The sequence below is a fragment of the Chinchilla lanigera genome, unplaced genomic scaffold, assembly GCF_000276665.1.
Source record: "Chinchilla lanigera isolate Chin_1 unplaced genomic scaffold, ChiLan1.0 scaffold00025, whole genome shotgun sequence".
In the NCBI taxonomy this organism is placed as follows: domain Eukaryota; kingdom Metazoa; phylum Chordata; class Mammalia; order Rodentia; family Chinchillidae; genus Chinchilla; species Chinchilla lanigera.
In genome coordinates, this window is record NW_004955426.1 from 21,419,872 (window position 1) to 21,438,582 (window position 18,711).

Genomic DNA, 18,711 nt, shown 5'->3' on the forward strand with positions numbered 1-18,711 from the left:
TTATTTGTGGTCATTCCTGTCTGGTTTTTAAAGAATACAAACTTGGGAGCTACCAGACTAATTTCTGTACCAGTCACAGTACTAAATCCCTGTGGAAGAAGTTACTTTGGCATTCTGGGTTCATTTCTGAAGTGGAAATCACAGTAACAACAGCAATAAAAATGTTCATCGTACATGTTTCGGGAGAGATCTGGAGGTGAGTTGGTGCAGAGCACAGCTGTGGGGGTGACTTCCCTGAATCTGTAGGCACAGAAGGAGTGTCAGTGATGACTAGTAGTGTGAGATTCTGTTTCAGTGTGTAAACCTTAACTTCAGAGGCCCTTCTGACTTCCTTGTTGGAGAGTATCAGATGTAAGGCCCCTCCTCGCACTTGCCCGGAGAGAATTGTTTCCTCAGTCATGGCCCGGTCCTCTGATGGCATTCTTAGTGACTGCCTAGTCAGGAGCCAGTTTCAGGGATTATGTTGCACGTTCCTTCAGCCCCCGTCAGCTGACTTGCTGCCACCTGAGTAGTGCTGACTGCCGCGTCTAGATGTCTCCAAAGGAGAAAATGCTCTGTTGCCCTTGAGCATAAGTGAAATCACTATATATTTTCTACATCAGAATTTTTTAGAAACTACGTTGTCAAGAAAGCCCGTGAGGGGGCTGGGGATTTAGCTCAGTGGCAAAGCGCCTGCCTGGCAAGCGCAAGGTCGTGAGTTCAGTTCCCGGTACCAGAGAAAAACCAAAAAAAAAGAAAGCCCGTGACTTTCCAAGATTGAGGAAAATTACATTTGATATAAATGTAAGCGGTTTCAAGTTGGTCACTTACATAGAGCTTTGTGTACTGTTTTGGTGAACAAAAGGCCTTGAAGCTTTCTTTCGCTCTGTCCCCAGCTCACCATTAATTGGTGGTGTCCTTTCATACGTCATTGATCCTCTTCTTCACCAAACCAAGAGGGTTTCAGCCATGACTTAGCCCCAGTTTTAGACATTTAATTTTGGCTTTTTGATGACATGCTTGGTTTCCAAGGGTGTTTGCTGATTTCATATGGGATTATGTTCTCTATAATCAAGTTTTCATTGTATTAAAATGGGTACAGGCCCGGGGATGTAGCTCAGCGGTAGAGCACTTTAGTATATTGGAGGGTCTGGGTTTTTATTCTCAGCACCAAAAACTGAAGGAGTGCAAGATTGAGGCAATATTATATGTTTTACTTAATCTAGGACACAGCACGGCACACTGTGATTAAGTGCACTACCATATGGCTTATATCTACAGTTATGAATGTTGAATTATTATTACTCTTACATTATGTGTGATTGATTGGTGGCCTTTTTCTTCCTTTTCTTTTACTTGTCATAATTGTCAGCAGTTATTGGCTATAAATAGCATGCTAATGAAAAAAGAATTATTTCTTAAAGTTACAAAGTCATTCTTAAAGTATTGTCACAAAATATCTTGTAATAGCTCCACGTGCTATAAAAACTGCTTTCATTTATAAAAATACTCCCTATAATAACATTTTGTCTGTAGGATTCCTGATCTAATTTGTTTTGGTTATTCTGAAATTTTTTAACCTTCCCTAATACTTTGACAATAAAATTGTCTTGATAAAAACATTGAAGTGGATTTGGAACTGACTGAACATTCAGACTTAGGAAGTATTTAAGACTCCATGTCAACCTGGAAAGACAACTGGAGAAGTACCTTGGTGTGCTTTTCCAGAAACCCTCTTCTACTTCACTCTGTCAATGACTCAAAGACATAGAAAGTACCTGTTAGTGTTTTCGGATGACATAAGCCCAAAAAAGGATGGTTTTCACTACCTATGCCTATAATCACAATCAAAATGACCTCAGTAGGCTGCAATGCTGGATGAAAACCAACGAGATGAAGTTGAGCAAGGAATAAACGTACGTTACTGTTTTTAGATTCAAAAGGCAGTTGTGCAATTACAGGATGGGGAGCAACTGAGCTTGGCAGCCATTCATGTGACTAAAAGCTTAATATGAACCAACAGTAGGAAGTGGTGGCTAAAATAGAATGAATGTAGCTGTATACTTCCTCAGTAGAAATATTAATAGTTCACTGTATTCTGCACTGGTCACACTGTGTTGGGAGTAATTTGGTTAGCACTAAGCACATTCAGGACAGAACTTGACAAAGTGGAGCAGCCACTTCTAAGGTGGTATTGAATCTAGTCCAGGATACATTTATTGGACTCCTGTTTTGGGCAGGCAATGTGCTGACCAATGCAGGCAATAAAGATACAAAGAGACACTGCTAGTCTCTAGCCTCAAGGAGTTGAAAATTTAAATAGACAGCCCAACAAGTACACACATGACTGGAAAGCAAAGCAGACTGTGAAGCCAAGAAGCGTAAAGAATGTGCTCTGGGAATTTAGGGACTGGACTAGCAGTAGCATTTCTACAGGAAGTCAGGGTGCGAGCAGAGGAACACTTGAAAGCAAAGATGCAGAAACAGGAAAACCCAAGCCACATCTAGGGAATACTGAGCAGTCTAGTTTGCTGGGATAATAGGGTGAGCCTGAGTAGGAAAAGAAGCTGAGCAAAAAAAGTTTGGGCCAGAGCTTTAGGGCATTGACTGGAGGTGCTAAGGGACCCTACAGATGGGGAGCATCTGGAAATGATACATGAGGACCATTGGAGAAAGGATGCAGATTGGAGGAAGGGAAGAGTTTCACCAGTCGCCTGTGCATTCCAGGGACTACCCAAGGCTCTGCAGTGTGTTATTATGGGTGGCTGAGTTTTCTTTCTTCTTTAATTGGGATAGCCATTACTTTATCACCTTCTGTATAAAGCTACCATATTGTGATGTCAGCATTGACTCCAGTGCAAAGGTCCTTTGCTGGGAAGTAGCCCTTGTCATCAATGCTTTACTTTACAATGGATGTATCATCCTGTTTTACTATGATATGTGTTGTTCCTTCATTATTAACTTAAACAGATCTTGGGCATGATTCCCTATTAGGTGGATCAAGTGCTAATCAACAATTGATATATGCCCAGGGCAAAGAATTTATTTTGCAAAGAATCTCCAAAGCAGTATGTATATGATTGAAATGAAGGGTTCAAGATTAGAAAAACATCGAACTCAGGTGGCAGCAATGCCTTTTCTTAGTGGTATGATCTTGAGTGAGGGATTTAACCTCCTGGTTTCCTAATCCATAAACGGCATTGACAATTGTTACTCCCCACTTTAGAGGGTTGTTTGGGAAGATTAAAAAAGAAAGCATTTAACACAGGGAGTATAGGCTCTAATTTTACAGAGTTCTCATATTTGTTCCAAGGACCCTTCAGAACTAAAAATATTTTTGAAACAATAAAAATCATCACTGGTGTACATGCCACTTAATGTATCACATATATTTATTTATTTATTTCTCAGAAAAGCCCTATTTGGCAAGACACTGAGAGGATTCATATCTTGACTCTCTAATAAGTGGAGCAGCCAGGATTCAAAACAATCTGGCTCTGGAGTTCACAGTGATTCCAATGATTTCCTTCATTATTTACCAATAGATGTCCCAGTTTTCTTTCCAGTTCTAGTGCAAATCACCCAGCTTGATACTTTTATGTGTTTTACTCATTCAGGGTAATTCACAGTAATATGCTGTTTTAAATGGTACCGCTTGTAAGAAATAACCCTCTGTGTCTCCTTATACCACACCCTCAGATACAACTGATTATAGATTAAAAGAAACATTCAGGGAAAAATTTTACTTTGTACTGACTATATTCAGACATTTTTCTTATTATTATTCTCTAGACACTATAGTGTAATAATTAATTACATAATATTTGCATTGCATTAGGTGCTATAAATAGCATAGAGATTATTTAAAGTGTACAGAAGGATGCATGTAAGTTATATGCAAGCATTACATCATTTTATGTTACAGCATCCACATATTTGGTATCTAAGGGGGTCCTAGAGCCAGTACAAGGTACAGAGGAACAGCTGTATGTCAGAGGCCCAGTTGTCATGTCTTTGTCCAAAGCATCGAGAAAGTCTTTAATGAATGCTGAATCACTGCATAAATAATTGAAAATATTTTAATTGGCAAAGGAATTAGTAGTCATTCTCAGATGAAGCAAGTTATCCTTCGTCTAACTCAGCTACCTCACCAATACATTTATTATCTGTGATGGGATACTCAAAGCCCTCTGAATCATTCACATAAAATCCAGTGTTTTGCACCCTGTTTTCCTTTACCTTTTTTAAACAACAATGTCTCCAGTACTCTGCCTCTTTTTTAAGAATCATCTATTATGATTGTGTTTCACTCAAATGCACTCATCCACTGGTTTTGCTCATTCCAGACACTGGTGACTGGGTCATCATCAATCTGATTCCTAAATTTCAAGTTAAAGGATTATTTTACCAATCCATCCCACTCAACATCCATCTCAAGTCAACTAAATGACACATCTGCATCCTTTCTTTGTATATTCTTTTAGATTCCTGAAGTCTACTCAGGATAAGCGAAGTTTGATATAGGGGGTTGTCCACAATTTTCATTGGGGAATTTTAGGAATTCCTAAGAATCCCCTGGGGGAAAAAAAATTAAAATATATAAAGTTGAAAAGCTAAATAAATTGAGTATATAGGTATTACAAAAGTGAAGTAGAACATCCAGTAACAACTTCCTTCCAGAAAAGAAAGAAAGCTACAGACATGTCAGCCACTACTTGTGGAATATATCAGAAATAATTTGATTCCATTGTTGCCCTTAGGCCTTGGGGCAGAAATGCAGCTTTTTCTCTTCCAAGAAGAGAGTGTTCTCTTACTACTCATAAGGCAGAGATGAGGGAAGCCAGTGAACTCCAGAACTTGGAACAAGTTTTCACTGTTATGAAGAGATACAGCTTCATTGCTTGGCTCAGGTAGCTGGAAGAATATAATCTCTGCCTCCCTAGGTCAGAGATTTTATTCCTTTATAGATTAGATAAGAACAATTGAAGAGCTTTTAAATGCAGAGAAAAATAATCACGACTAAAAGCGAGTGTTGTTGGCCTCAGTCCAAGAAATACATGGCAATAAAAGCACCTGCTGAACTTTTTCACCCAAATGCCTCTGTTCTTCGTCTTCTTTTCTCTGTCCTCTGCACAGTCCTTCTCCTCTCCTCAGCCCCCAACTCTGTCCCCAGAGATGTCTCTCCCTCCCTCCCTCCCTCCTTCGGCCAAATGTGGACCTGAATTTTATTTAAAATGTATTTATTTATAGAGTACAGAAGGTACATATCTCTGGATTTAATTTGGAAAATAGATAAAGTGAATGTGTTCTATTCTCTGATTTTTTTTAATAAAAAATTCATCTTTTTGAATGATATTAATTTCAGTTTCAAGCCACAAACCTACCTGAGTCCATTTCAGCATGGTCAGGTTGCATTCTGGCTCTAGAATGCAAGGAGTGGGGTTAGGGGTGGGAGATGGGTGGACTTCGTTCACACGGGTGTGTGCAGCTCCTTTGGCCCCATGAGTCTGCTACTTCTCAGCCTGAGCACTAGTCTTGGAGGCCCACTCTTGCTTCAGCGATTCTTTTGGGAAGCAGGGCCAGGTCCAATTGGTTTTCAGCACCCATATGTTCCTTTCAACTTCTATGAGTCTTTCATTTCAATTCCTTTTCTTCTGTGAGAGACAGGCCTTCCGTGGGAAGAAAGGGCGCCCCTTGAAGTCTGACATGCTCTGCAGTCAACTCTAGACGCCCTTTGGTTAACTTTGGACAAGTGGAGCCCAGCTGTGGAATTCGGTCATGGCCATTCAGCATTCTGCCACCTAGGAAACAGGCTGTCTTGACCATCTTCCTAAGAAAGTCATGTGGGAACGTCTTTTCCATAGCAGGAAATGTAATCCAAAGTAAAGAGGGCTGTTTTAGAAAGGGCAAGCTACTCACTCATCCAGTGGCTGGGTGAAAGTCATAATTCTTTCCGGAAAAAAAAAAAAGAAGAGGGGGCTGGGGCTCTGGCCCTCAAAGGACTTCCTCTCATTAAACCAAAGCAATTCTCTGCTCTCTGCAGGCTCTTTCTATAGTGAATTCACCTACTCTCCCCGCTAATATTAACGTTCCTGGTGGCTGCTGGTGGATGGTCCACCCCACAGACTCTTAAGATGCACATTTGCAGAGGACAGAGCTTTCTTTCCCAAGTCACTTTTCAGGTATGACCAAGGGGCTCTTTGGTCAGCCGGTTATCCCCACTGCCCAACACACACTTTTTTTGCTTCCATTTTCCGTGGTCCTGGTTTCTAAGTCTTGGCAAGAGGACAGTCATTCCTTTGTGCTCGGCTGTTACAATGAGGTAACCAAAGAAAGGGTCTTGGTCTGAGGCTGTCAGCTGTTACTAATCACTACTCCCCAGCTCGTCGTGGGTCCCGCTCGCCTCTCCCTCTTGCTCTGCTTAGCACACATAAAGAAGATGAATTACTCTCTGGTTCCTCTTCAAAAAAGCATATTGTGCAGCACATTCCAATACTGTGAGCGAAGGATGGGCTAATGTGAAGGGTAAATGGGTATCTAAATCACTTCACAGTGGGTCTTGCGCCGGCAGCTGGGGGCCTCTGAGAAGAGAATTTCAGAGTCACTTTTCCAAGTTTCCTGTGACCTTGCTGAGAGTGAGAGGAAGTCCCTGCGGTGGGCTCCCTGGCAAACTCCCTGACCGGAACCACCGCAAGGCTGGGTTAGGCTGTAATGAGTCTATTGAACGGTCAAGACCATTGTAGAGAAACCACTGAGAAGCCCCCACCAGCTGGATTCCCAGGAGAGGGAGGCTCCACCTCCAAGGTGAAGCCAAAGGGCACTAGGAGCTTTGGGATATTAGTGGTAGCAGTGGTGGAAACTGGGCCCCAGTTTCCCTTCGCTGTTTGCAGGTTCATTCTCAGAGCCACCTGTAGCCAGAGAAAAGGAATTACAGGTTTAGTGACACCAGACTGAGGGTAAAAATGATTTGTTTGACTTTTTCTGCCACAAATAATATTGTCTGCTCTACTGATTTTTTTCCATTTAATGATCTTTCATGAGAAAATGTTTCTTTTTTGCTTTTCTGCGCTTCATTTTCCCAGGGAACACTGGAACTCCTGGCTTCTTTTTAAACACTGCTTTTACTGAGTGGGAGTATATACCAGTGTTTGCAAACCTAAACTTACAATAGCAAGTACCTTTTACATTGCGTCGCTGCATTTGTTCAGTTTTGTTTATCCACTCATTCCTCTGTTACTGTATGAACGGGTAGAATGACAGCAGTGACTTCAATAGGCTCATTTGCAAGAGTGAAATATGTTAGCAAAGGAGGGAAAATAGTGTCAGAGTGGGAAAGGGAGGACCAAGGACAAGTGAGGGGAAGAGGCGTTCATACTCATGAGGAGTAGAGGTCAGCCAGCTTCCTGGGCTTCTTACCTGCCTGCAGACACCTTGCAGTGAAGGGGGTCCCAGCTCCAGAAATGAAAGTCCAAGTGCTATCACACCACTGATTCTTCACAAGGTCTGTCTCCCATTGTTCCAGATACAATGAACCTCCCTATTTTAGATTAATTCAGAGAAAATCAACCAAAATTGCCGAGTTGGAATTTCAGCATATTTTGAACAAAAGCAACATTAATACTTGTAATCCATATAGTAACCCAAACTAAGTGTTAAAAAAAAAATGTGTGTGGCCTCTACCCAGCACGATAACAACGACTGTTGGATCAACAAATAATTATTGGGTGCCTCCCATGTGCAGGCATTGTTCTAGTGGTTCTTTGGTTTCTTTCACTGAGGCTACAGCAATGAATAAAACAGACGGTCCTGCTGTGTTGGCACTAAAATTCTACTAGAAGGAGACACAGACTGATTGTAACTGTCATTATCAAGGGCTTGCTTTGTATGCATCTTCATGTGTTTAATCTTGTAATATAGGTATTATTAACTTCTCGGAGGTGAGAAATAGAAGCTTAGAAAGGTCCAATAATACTTTGTGAATAGTATGTTTAAAATTTATCTACTTAATTAGTAATACTAGCCCCTAACATGTGTTGAAACCTTACCATGTGCCACGTACCATATGAAAGCCCCTTTTTATGTCAACTTTCATTGTTTACACAGTACAGATAAGGAAACCGAGGCTTACCAAGCCCACATGGTTCCAGAGCCAGAAACAGAACTCAGGCACCCTAACTTCACCGGAGCCATAAATCTATTTTTTAAAGGAAGGTTCTTCTTGAAATACCCAGTGTTGGCCTTCAGTCTTTGACTTTGTGTTTTAGATTCAGTTTGGAGATTACAACCTGCTTACTAACTCATTTAAAATTCTGGTACAATCATTTATTACCAACAATTTGGAACCTAGTGTTTAAAGATTTGCCTTCAGTTCCAGCACTCATAGGCTCATAGAACTTTCTGCTTTTTTTTATAATCTAGTTTAATTTATAGAGGTAGCAAAAGAAGCTACTTTAGTACAGAAAAAATATCTACAATTTTGGACAGAGGTTTAAAATGATTTGCTTGGTATACACACCCTACCCTCCATGCCTGTCCTCTGTGAGCTTTTTGACACTCTGGCCCCACCCCCTTTCCTGGAGAGACAGTGTGCCCTAAATCTAGTAGGGGGCATCTACTTAGGACCCGGGGACCAATTTCTCAATCCATACATATGAAGTGGTATATTTTCTTTTTTTTTTTAAATCAATATTATTTATTTACTTACTTGGTTGGTTGGGTTTTTTTAAATTTTAAAGATAAAAGAATGAAAACATCTTAACAAACACACATACATTTAGAAAATAACACAAAAACAATATAAGCAATACAGAATCTCGGACAAGGTGATAGGAAATTAACAATGGTTGTTGTATTACATATTGATATCTTCAATTTGGATACGCAGATAAATAAGTATAGACATGTAGGATTGATCCTACACTTAAACATTAACTGTTCCTTTCAATAGAGCAATAAAAGTCAGTAGTACCACTATGTTAGCTATCCTGTGTGTGTGTGTGTGTGTGTGTGTGCGTGTGTGTATTTTCTCCCTTCTTTCTTTTCTCTTTTCCCTCATCCCAGTTGTTCTTCCCTTTTGAGCAAGTTCCTTCCCTTTCACAACGTCTATCGTACCTCCTAGATTTTATTCAGTCTTTCAGAGTTTAATTTTCCTACTAAAGAAACCCCCTCCCTCACCTTGTTTTCCCATGAATACGGTACATATCAGAGCTCATCCAGATTTCCTTGTTGTATGCTTGCCCAACTTGAAATTCTAGGAGGTCTCAGAACAGGCGGCTTTCATTACATATTTGTCTGGGAAACGCATCATGGAGAAGGAACATATCTAAAATAAAAACTGAAGCAGAACAATCTCCTTTAATCAGCAGTTGCCATCACCCTTTTCTGTCTTTCTGGGCCCGGGCCAAGGGCCTTGGAAGAACAATGAAAAATCATGAGGATAAGTGGAAAGACAATTCAAAACAGAAGGCCGCTTCTTTAGATTTTGAGTTCCAAACCAGAGACAGGAATTGTTAGGGGGGAATAGACTGAAATACATTAATTTATAAGGCATAGATTTTTCATCATTTGAGAGAGTGAAGCTCTGGCAAATGATAAAACCTTGGGAACCTGGCATTACTGATGTTACCCCTTAATGCTTGGCTGATTACATATTTCATTTACTCAAGAGGTAATCCTAAATATTATACAAAAAGAAATCTGACTTATAACACCGACTTGCAGAGTTGCACATATATATTTATGAAACAATACCTCTTTCTCCTTCCTACAAAATCCCATTAATTTGGTGAATGTTTTTTGTGCTAAACTGATTACCAAAAGACTGTCTTCATAAATAAAATAGTAATTACGTATTTGCTCCAAGAAATTCTCTTCCTTTCCTCTCTTCCAAGTGACGCTGCCTAAAGTACTCAAGTATGTGAAGCAAAGTTTTTGATCTTTTACTTTCTAGAAAGCTTTCTATTCAATCTCCTGTTGACGCTTAACTCATTGGTGAATTTACAGTAGGTTTGCAGAAATAATTTCTTGCTTGATGACTGGCTATTGATGAACAGATCATGAGTAAGAAAAATAAAGTTTCAGTGATCACAGTTAGAAAAAATTCATGGCCCTCTGGGGGCCATGAACATGCGTGCTCTAGGCTGTCTTTCTAAAATGGTGAAGAATTTGCACTGATATCTCAGCTGCTGTTTTTGCTGACCAGCATTACTCAGCTCTGTCTTCATGGACATTTAAGAAATGCAGAAGAATTGATCAGAGGCTTTCCACAATAACATCCTGCAGAGGATTCTTCTCAAGCCAAATACGTCATCTCAACATTGAACTCAATGCAAGAAAGCTACAGAAAGTTAGCTTGAATAAGAAGCAAATGCAGTGTGGACAACACCTTGCTTGTCCATGATAGGAGAGGTATAATAGTGAAAGTACTCTTCTGGAAATGTGGATCTGTCTTTTCCCATGTGCAACACTAGGCAAGTTACTTAACTTCTCTGGCCTCTTTTTGCTTCACCTGTAAAATAGTGTCAACAATACCTGCATTGTACAGTGGTCATGGAGTCAAATGAATCTATAACACCAGTGAGAGGTAGAACCTGGTAAGTGAATGGGTGGACCAGCATAAACTTAAGTCATAATATACAACATATACAAGCAAACAAACATGTCCTTGCAACTGGAAGAACCATTGTGGTATTTGCAGCAATAGTGCAATATAGAATTTCTTTGGGTTTGAAGAATTTTGATCTTGATAACAGATTCTTTTCATGATTAAAAACATCAGGATGCCTTAAATGGGTCTGGCTTAGCTTAGTTCAGATCAGATGAAGGAAAAGAGACAAGTCAAAATCATGATCTTTATTACTTGCTCTGGGATGTGTTTCTCAAATGTCTATTTAGGTGGTTGATGCAGCATGCTCTCACAAGTTCTCCATACCCAAGTGACTTCCTATGTCCTCACCACCCTACTACTCTTTTCTTCCCTGTGTTTTAAAATGAGTGACAAAGCTCAGTGCAAATATTAGGATATTTCTGCTAAAACTGCCTTTCTGCTAAGTGATTTAATACTTTGACCTTACCCCAGACACCCTGACACATGTGTTTAGTCCCTGGCCTAAAACACAAGAATAGGGAAAGAGGATGGTCTCAGATTCAGGGGCGTGAGAGGAAGAACGATGCCCTGCTCACTTGGGGTTTTGTCTTCCAGAGTCCTTGCTCGGTTTTCCTGGTTGCACCAGTATCAAGGCCATTGGATGTGTAACCGATGGTACACATCTGTCCTGCTGTTGCCCTGGTGACAATGTGTGGCCTTGTTCCTGGTGGTTTCTTTAGTTTTACAAGCTGGAGTACCCCGGGAGCAGAGGTGAGCAAGGGATCTTGTGTGGGATGTCAGAAGAGCCTATGTAGAGTTGGTTCGTGAAGATGCCCTTCCGTTCCTCGGCTGAAGCAGCAACAGCTGTGGTCTTACTCTGGAAGGAAAAGGGCCAACACGCAGAACTGGTGGGGCCTCTCATCTGGCTATCCTTCTGTGCTTACTGCTAAGGAAGTGGCTTTCCATGGTTATTATCAGCTACTTTAGAACTGCAAAGTATGGCGACAATAATTTCACATCAGTTTTTATTTAAATAATAACTTTTAAGCATATAAACTTTATTTCCCAGAGTGACTGCCCTACAGCAGTAAGTACTAAGATCACTTTCCTTGTCTTTCTAGCCAGGGGTGGGGGAGGACCATGACACTTTTCTCCTGTGTCTGCCACTTTGGTTTCCAATGCTACCTTGACCACCTGGCATTCTTTCTGAATAGCTATCAGTCGGGAATAGTGGGCAAGCGCGTCAGAGAAGAGCTGGCCTGAAAATGGAACAGCACCACAGAATGGGAGGCCAGAGGGAAAGGAAGCATCTTGGAGGAAGAAAATACTGCTTCCTGGTGCCTCCTAAAAGAGCTATCCGGCCTCGTGTGTTTACACCACTCACCAGGTCAACAGGGAAAGAAGCAAAAGAACCACAGGCTTCAGTGTCAACGAGTTCAGGCAATCGTGGCAAAGAGAGTGGGCCCCTTCTGAGAGAAATCTTTGCAAGCAGGGGGCAGTCAAGATATTTTGAGCTGTAATTCAGATCTGAGAATGAAAGTGAGTGGAGCGAGGAGGATGTGATACTTCAGCTGACAGCAGATTAGGCCATTTATAATGTAGTTGAAGTGCTGAAGGGATGTCATCACAATACATGGATACTCAACCCTAGGTTTCAGGGACACTGGCAAAACAAAGGGGTTAAGTTCATGCACTGAAATGAAAGTTGGCCTCCTCACTTATGGGAGCTGCACTTGGTATCCTTAGGCACAGAAAACTCACTAAACTTAGTTACCTAAGATCTGAGTTTGTGTTCCCACTCCGTTTTGTTTAATGTTAACTAAGATTTCAGACTTGATTGTTGTATAGTCTGCTATATTGGTTGTTTAAAAATATATTAAATACTGAATAAACTAGATATGGTGGCACATACCTGTAATCCCAGCACACTGAGGCAGGATAGTCAAAATTTTGAGGCCAGCCTGGGCAATTTAGTGACTTAGTAAGAACTGGTCTCAAATTAAAAATAAAGAGGGCTGGGAATATACTTCAATGTAGAGTTGGGTTCAATCCTCAGTACCATAAAAAAGTAAATGCTTACAAATGATATGAGTCAGATGCAAATGAAATTATAAATTGAAGGTCATGGATTCAATTCCCACCTTCAAATACCTTTGTGTCAAATCAACATTTTGGGGCAAATCTAACATGTGGCAATCATGGAGACTGTTTTTTAACATTTTATCTTAATCTAAATATGTCTGTGTGAATATGGTCACTATCTAATGTTAAACCACCATGAGAATCTGATATTTACCATTCACACATAGTATAACGTTTAATACATTTGTGGAGACACAATATTAAGTAGTAAATAAAAGAATCTGATTAACTATAATTGGATTTTATTATACTTGGATGTTAATGTTACTATGAGTTGGGGTGGATAAAGAAAAGAAAAGTGAGGAAACAGCTAATGAAGCAGAAGAGTCCATGTTATTATAAATAATTTAGCTTTTGAGAGTTTTGTGCCATTTCCAACTATGTTCCAGCCCAAGAAACACTGAAATTTATCCAACTAGCTGGTACCATTCAAGACATGAGTCTTTTTCTTTTTGCCTAGATGTCACTTTGCCTAAGGTAGAATTTGAAGGTATCTTGAAATGAGGTAAAGAGGTATTTTTAATATGTGACAAGATATCCTAGACCTATGGGACAAAGTAGAGGAAGACAAGGTCCAAGAATGAGAAGAACACCACCAAAATGATTTTTTTAATTTTATGAGATGAGCTGAACTTTGGCTATAGAAGCCAATGTTTACCTGAGATGCAAATGGGAGATAGATCAGCAAGTGATTACAATAATAACATAAGTTGTACATGAAATACACTAAAAAGACTCCCCAAAACATTAGTAAAATAATAATTCTTTGGAAAGAATTTAATCGTGATTAATCTGTGTGAATCACCACAGTTCTTGAACTTGAAGTAAACTTTGATTATTCAGCTGGAAAATATTTTAAATATTTCTATACACACACACACACGCACGCACATGCACACACACATGCACAACTCACATTTTTAGGTTCCCCAACTAGTAGTAACCAAGGAAAAATTTCCACTGTAGTTTCAAACCATTAGAGAGCAGATTTCATTTGTCCATATAAACTCAACTCTTGGGGCTAAAAGTGAGAGATTACATAGCTGATTCCTGGCCATCCTGGCTTTTTCCCTCTACTTTTGTGGTCCCCTGAATAAATCTGGGGCCAAGTTCTTGTAACATATATTGCTGAGTGGGAGAAGGGTAAGGAAGTGAAGAAGGAAATGCTATTCCCATTGTCTTCCACTGGAGAATCCCTGGATTGACTTCCTGAAATCTCCTTCTGTTTGCCTTCACCAGGAATGGCGGCCCTAGATAGTAAGGCATCAGGGAAGATGGGGATGCGAGCTGTAGTCTATTACATGACTACCACCATCATTGCTGTGGTGATTGGCATAATCATTGTCATCATCATCCATCCTGGGAAGGGCACAAAGGAAAACATGTACAGAGAAGGCAAAATTGTCCAAGTGACTGCTGCAGATGCCTTCCTCGACTTAATCAGGTAGGTCCTTACAAGCCTGTCCCTTGGGTATATTCTGACTACCCAAACCCCTTATTTTGGGGAGCTAGTCAAACTCTGGAAGAGGTATCTGACTGAACCAGCCTTGCCTGGCTTGAAATGAAGGTCACATCTCCACTTCTTTCTAACAGAAGTTGAAGTGAGGTTCTATTTTCTGGTATCATATGAAGAGGTGAGAAGGGCAAGGAGAAGAGATAGATTTTGAGAGCCCTGCTTTTAGGATTCAGAATCTCATCACTAAGTTTTCTCCACTGTGATGCTCACCTTGGAATATAAATAATTCTTAACCTACTTTTTAAGTCTTATACTTTAAGGCTGGTGTTTAGCCTAACCATTGAACCCCTAATTTAGAATGTGTATCATTGTTCATTATACAAAACTTTAGTTACCTAAGGGACTTTACAGATCTTTTGGTCATACATGTCCCAAACCTTTCTTTTTAAACTATTTGTGAAGGAAGGATTTGGCAGATTAGTTAGGATATCAAAGGATGAATTCTTTATCACTGTTTTATTACAAACCAGATATTGATCATAAATGAGTCATCTAATACTTGAAGCAAACTCAGTAATAGATGGTTGTTAACAGAACTGCGAAGTAAGCCAAAGATTGATTCTGGCACTTTCCTGCTTTGTTTTCCACACATCTGCCCTGTATTATCAGGTCTTAGCAAGAAGCATGCTGCATACTCAAAAGGAACACTGAAGAAAGTTTGCAAAGACTTAGGCATGGTTAAGGGAACCTCCCAGGGGTGATGAGGGACTGAGAGCTAGTAACAGTAGGAAGCCATTTTGTCCCACTCCTGGGTAGGAAGGGAGCTGTTAATAGAACCCAGAGAGAGCTGTAGCCATGGGAGAGGGGCTTCAGGGTAGGAGCTGTAGCTTTAACTGGAATAAGGGAGCTTCCACCAAATTTGTCAGCAAGAGCGCTAAGAGAATATATACGTGGACTTCTTTTTCTGTCCCACTGTCAGTGCCACTGGACAAACCCACGGGCAACCAGAAGGCAAGAGAATCCATATGCAGATTCATAGGAGACCCTAGGAGTCAACCAGTGTGCAAAGCAAACTAGACAGTAGATCTAGAAATTCTTCCTTTCTAGCTCTAGAGATTTTCCAGAACAGGCCTGCACATCCCCCATCTGCTTAGCACTCCCCCACCATGTAGCCCACCCAGGCTGTCCTCCTGAAACCTAGCAGCGAAGTGACTAGGAAAGGATTTCCCATGGCCACCTGAAGAAAGCTCATTCAAGGAATTGATTTCTTTGCAAGGAGTGGGTCTGTGGGAGTAAGATTCACAAGAGATTTGGGAGCCAGAGGGTCTCATCTCCAGCACCTCTCAGTTCCCACCATGGGAATCACACAACCCCATGATGTTTCTTCTTGAAAATCCTTTCCAGGGGAATTAATAACAATGAGCAAGTCACCCTCTAATATAATTTTCTAAGAAGTTGTCACCCAGCAAGTATGTTTTTAGTTCATGCAGTAACTTGAAACTTTTCATCATGTTTTCATGAAGTTTACTCGCAAGTAGTTTGTTTGTTTGTTTGGCTTTTTTGAGGGGGGGGGATTTCCGGTACTGGGAATCGAACTCACGACCTTGCGCTTGCCAGGCAGGAGCTGTGCTGCTGAGCTGAATCCCCAGCTCCCTCTCGCAAGTAGTTTGGGTTAGGAGTCTTTTATTACAGCCACTTTTCCTGTCATTTGTACCTCTGCCTGAAGAATTGGTATCTTTTCATTCCCAGTCTGATTCATCCATCAGAGCACTGTGAGTTTGTGCCCCTCTTTGCCCTAGTAACAAGATATGAATATCCTGCACCACCCAGGCACTTGGCTTCAGCATTTATCCTAGGACCTCTGGAATGTATCATCTATCATAGAAATAAGCCCAGAGAGCACAGATGAGAACAAAAGGAAATATGATGGGCTAGATAATAGAATGAAAGGGACAAGAATTTATAGCCTTAAAGTATGACTTTGAAAGCATGTAACTTCTGGAATCTCAAATAACTGCATGGATCACATTTTCCCCATCTGCCATCTTGGACCTGTAATGATGATTTAATCCAGTCTCCTCTTTAACAGATGAGTCAACTGAGACATAAATGGGTCTCATGACTTGGACAATGTCATGCTCCCCAGCCTCAGTGCTGCCTCTCTCCCAGAATGAGCTCAAACACTGCTCTGATACAGTCTCTGAGGAAGTGACAAGCCCTGCTACACGGGCCTCAAGATCAGATTTTGTGGGCCATCGCTCCACTGGCTTCCAAAGACCCTCAGACACTCCAGCAATTCAGTGCCAATGTCCCATCCCCCATTAGACGGTGGGGAGAATTTTTTGAAGAGTAGAATTTAGAGTCCAACCATGGGTTTTGATTCAGAACACTTGCTCCCTAAACACATAGCACAATAACTAAAATGACCACTGCTGAATAATACCTCAGTCAGTCACGCTGCTAATGATAAAAAGGTATTTCCAGTCTCACTTCAATCTTTCTAGGAGGAGTGTTTTTATTATGTAATATCCAAATAAGGAATCTCACTGGCTGGCAAGAGGACAGTTGAGTTGAATTGGTGCTTGCATGAAAAATAAGAATTGCATAGGCCACACTTAGTGATGACCATGTTCCATTTGAAGGCATAAAATCCTCCAAAATCTTTGTCTTTTTCCATTTGCTACTCAGTTCAGTGCAATCTTTACCTTAGACACAATCAAACAATATTGAAAGAACAAGCCTACTACAGTATTTGGGAAATTTGTCAAGTAACTGCTGTTTTCTTTACAGAAACATGTTCCCTCCGAATCTGGTGGAAGCTTGCTTTAAACAGGTAAACACTACAGCAACTCGTTCACTTTTGAAACTTTTCTTTGGCTTATCAAACCAAGTGAGAAGCCACCCATGCATGCATGGCCACTGCAGTTTCTCTGCACCAAATGGAAAGCAGCAGAGTTTTCTAGGAAATTTGGGGGATTGGGGAAAGTGGTTCTTACCTTGTATTGAATGCTTTCTAGTTGTCAAATAGTAAGTATCAGGTCTTACCCCCAAATAGCACATTGAGTCCTTGCTATTGTAAAGAGGGCTGATCAGGAGATCCCCTTCCTCTCCCTTTGCTCACATATGAAAGCCCACCAAGCAAACAAACTCCAGTATAAAACGCATTAACAACTTTCTTTTATTTTAAAGATAAAAGAACGAAAACATGTTAACAAACACACAGACATTTAGAAAATAACACAAAAACAATACCAGCAATACAGAATTTCAGACAACTTACTTTAAACAAGATTGAATTGGCTATTTGAGTTTCTAGGTTTGATTTTTAAAAATCTCTGGACTGTTCTTATTAAAATCTGTTCAAGACCTTCAGGATTCTAAAGAAGAACCATAGGAGAAACAAGTGGCATCAGCATATACAGAATGCCTGTTGTGTGCCATGCACTAGCATTATATTTAATCTTCATGTAAATATTGTGAGCATCATATCCTCGTTAGACTGGTGAGGCTCTCATTTATAAGAACAAGGAGAGTAAGTGATGGGCACAAGTTCTCCCAAATAGAAAATGGCACAGCCACCCAGAATTCAGATCCATTGTGCTGACTAGAGATTCCATCCACTTCCTTCTACTTCATTTGTTCTCCAGAAAGCTACATTCTGGCGATGAGACACTTACCTGGAGGCTAATGCGAAGTCCAGTTCTTTTTAGCCTTGTATCTAAGCAATTCTTGGCTCACAGAATTGTAAATACAAATATATTTTATTTTTAGGGAATAAAAAACAGCAAAGTTCATTCTAACCTCCTTTGACCATAAAAGCTTTGCTGCCCAGAATATAAAAAGGAAAACAGACATTCTGGATTAAATAACAGTCCCCAACCCTTCCTCACAGGCTGTCAATTCACCTACGTGGCAGCTCCCTAACCTTTCTGCTTGGAATCTTAAAACAAACAAGACAAAATCCCAACCTCAGGGAAAACAGTGTTTACACATCTAAGTCTCCTTTTATTTTTTCTCTTTAAAAAATTATTACGACTATTTTAATAGTGCATGTACACATTGTAAAATTCAAGCAGAATATTTTCTTTTAAAAAAAAAACCCTAAGAAGCCAAAATCTAACTTTCTTTGTTTAAAAACAGCTATAACCATAAATAATAAATCCTTTTCAACCCAGTCAACCAACCACAGCACCATGGATCTGACTATTCCAGTTATTTAGCTGGCTCTGGGTGATATCAAAAATGCTGATTTCCAGATCTTTCAGATGGGAAAGTGCTGATTTGTACAGATTTATTGTATTTGGTTTGGGAAGGCATTTACAGGATTTTGAAGGGGAAGCCTTAGATCAGAATGCAAACGGGGTTGCAATTTCTGAGTAGGCTGCAAACTGTGTTTAAGGGGAAGGAGTTGGAGACACAGAAAAGGCTTATGGGGATAGAAAATCTACCATGACAACTTATAAAATACCTAAGCACCCAACAGAGTAAAGAGATTCAGGAACTGACTAGATTCTTTGTTGTTTGAAATTACTAGCAGTACCACTGACTG

At 40.3% G+C, this 18,711-nt stretch overlaps 1 protein-coding gene across 2 annotated transcripts in view; it reads left to right on the top strand.

The window, feature by feature from the left end:
* The window catches only part of Slc1a3 (solute carrier family 1 (glial high affinity glutamate transporter), member 3), a 78,765-nt gene that overhangs the window by 47,887 nt on the left and 12,167 nt on the right, over positions 1–18,711 (top strand). For both annotated transcript variants that reach the window (XM_005386210.2, XM_013514995.1), the window contains 2 exons: positions 13,946–14,150; positions 16,953–16,995. In XM_005386210.2, the coding sequence (XP_005386267.1) occupies positions 13,946–14,150; positions 16,953–16,995 (248 nt within the window). The remainder of the gene's footprint in view (positions 1–13,945; positions 14,151–16,952; positions 16,996–18,711) is intronic.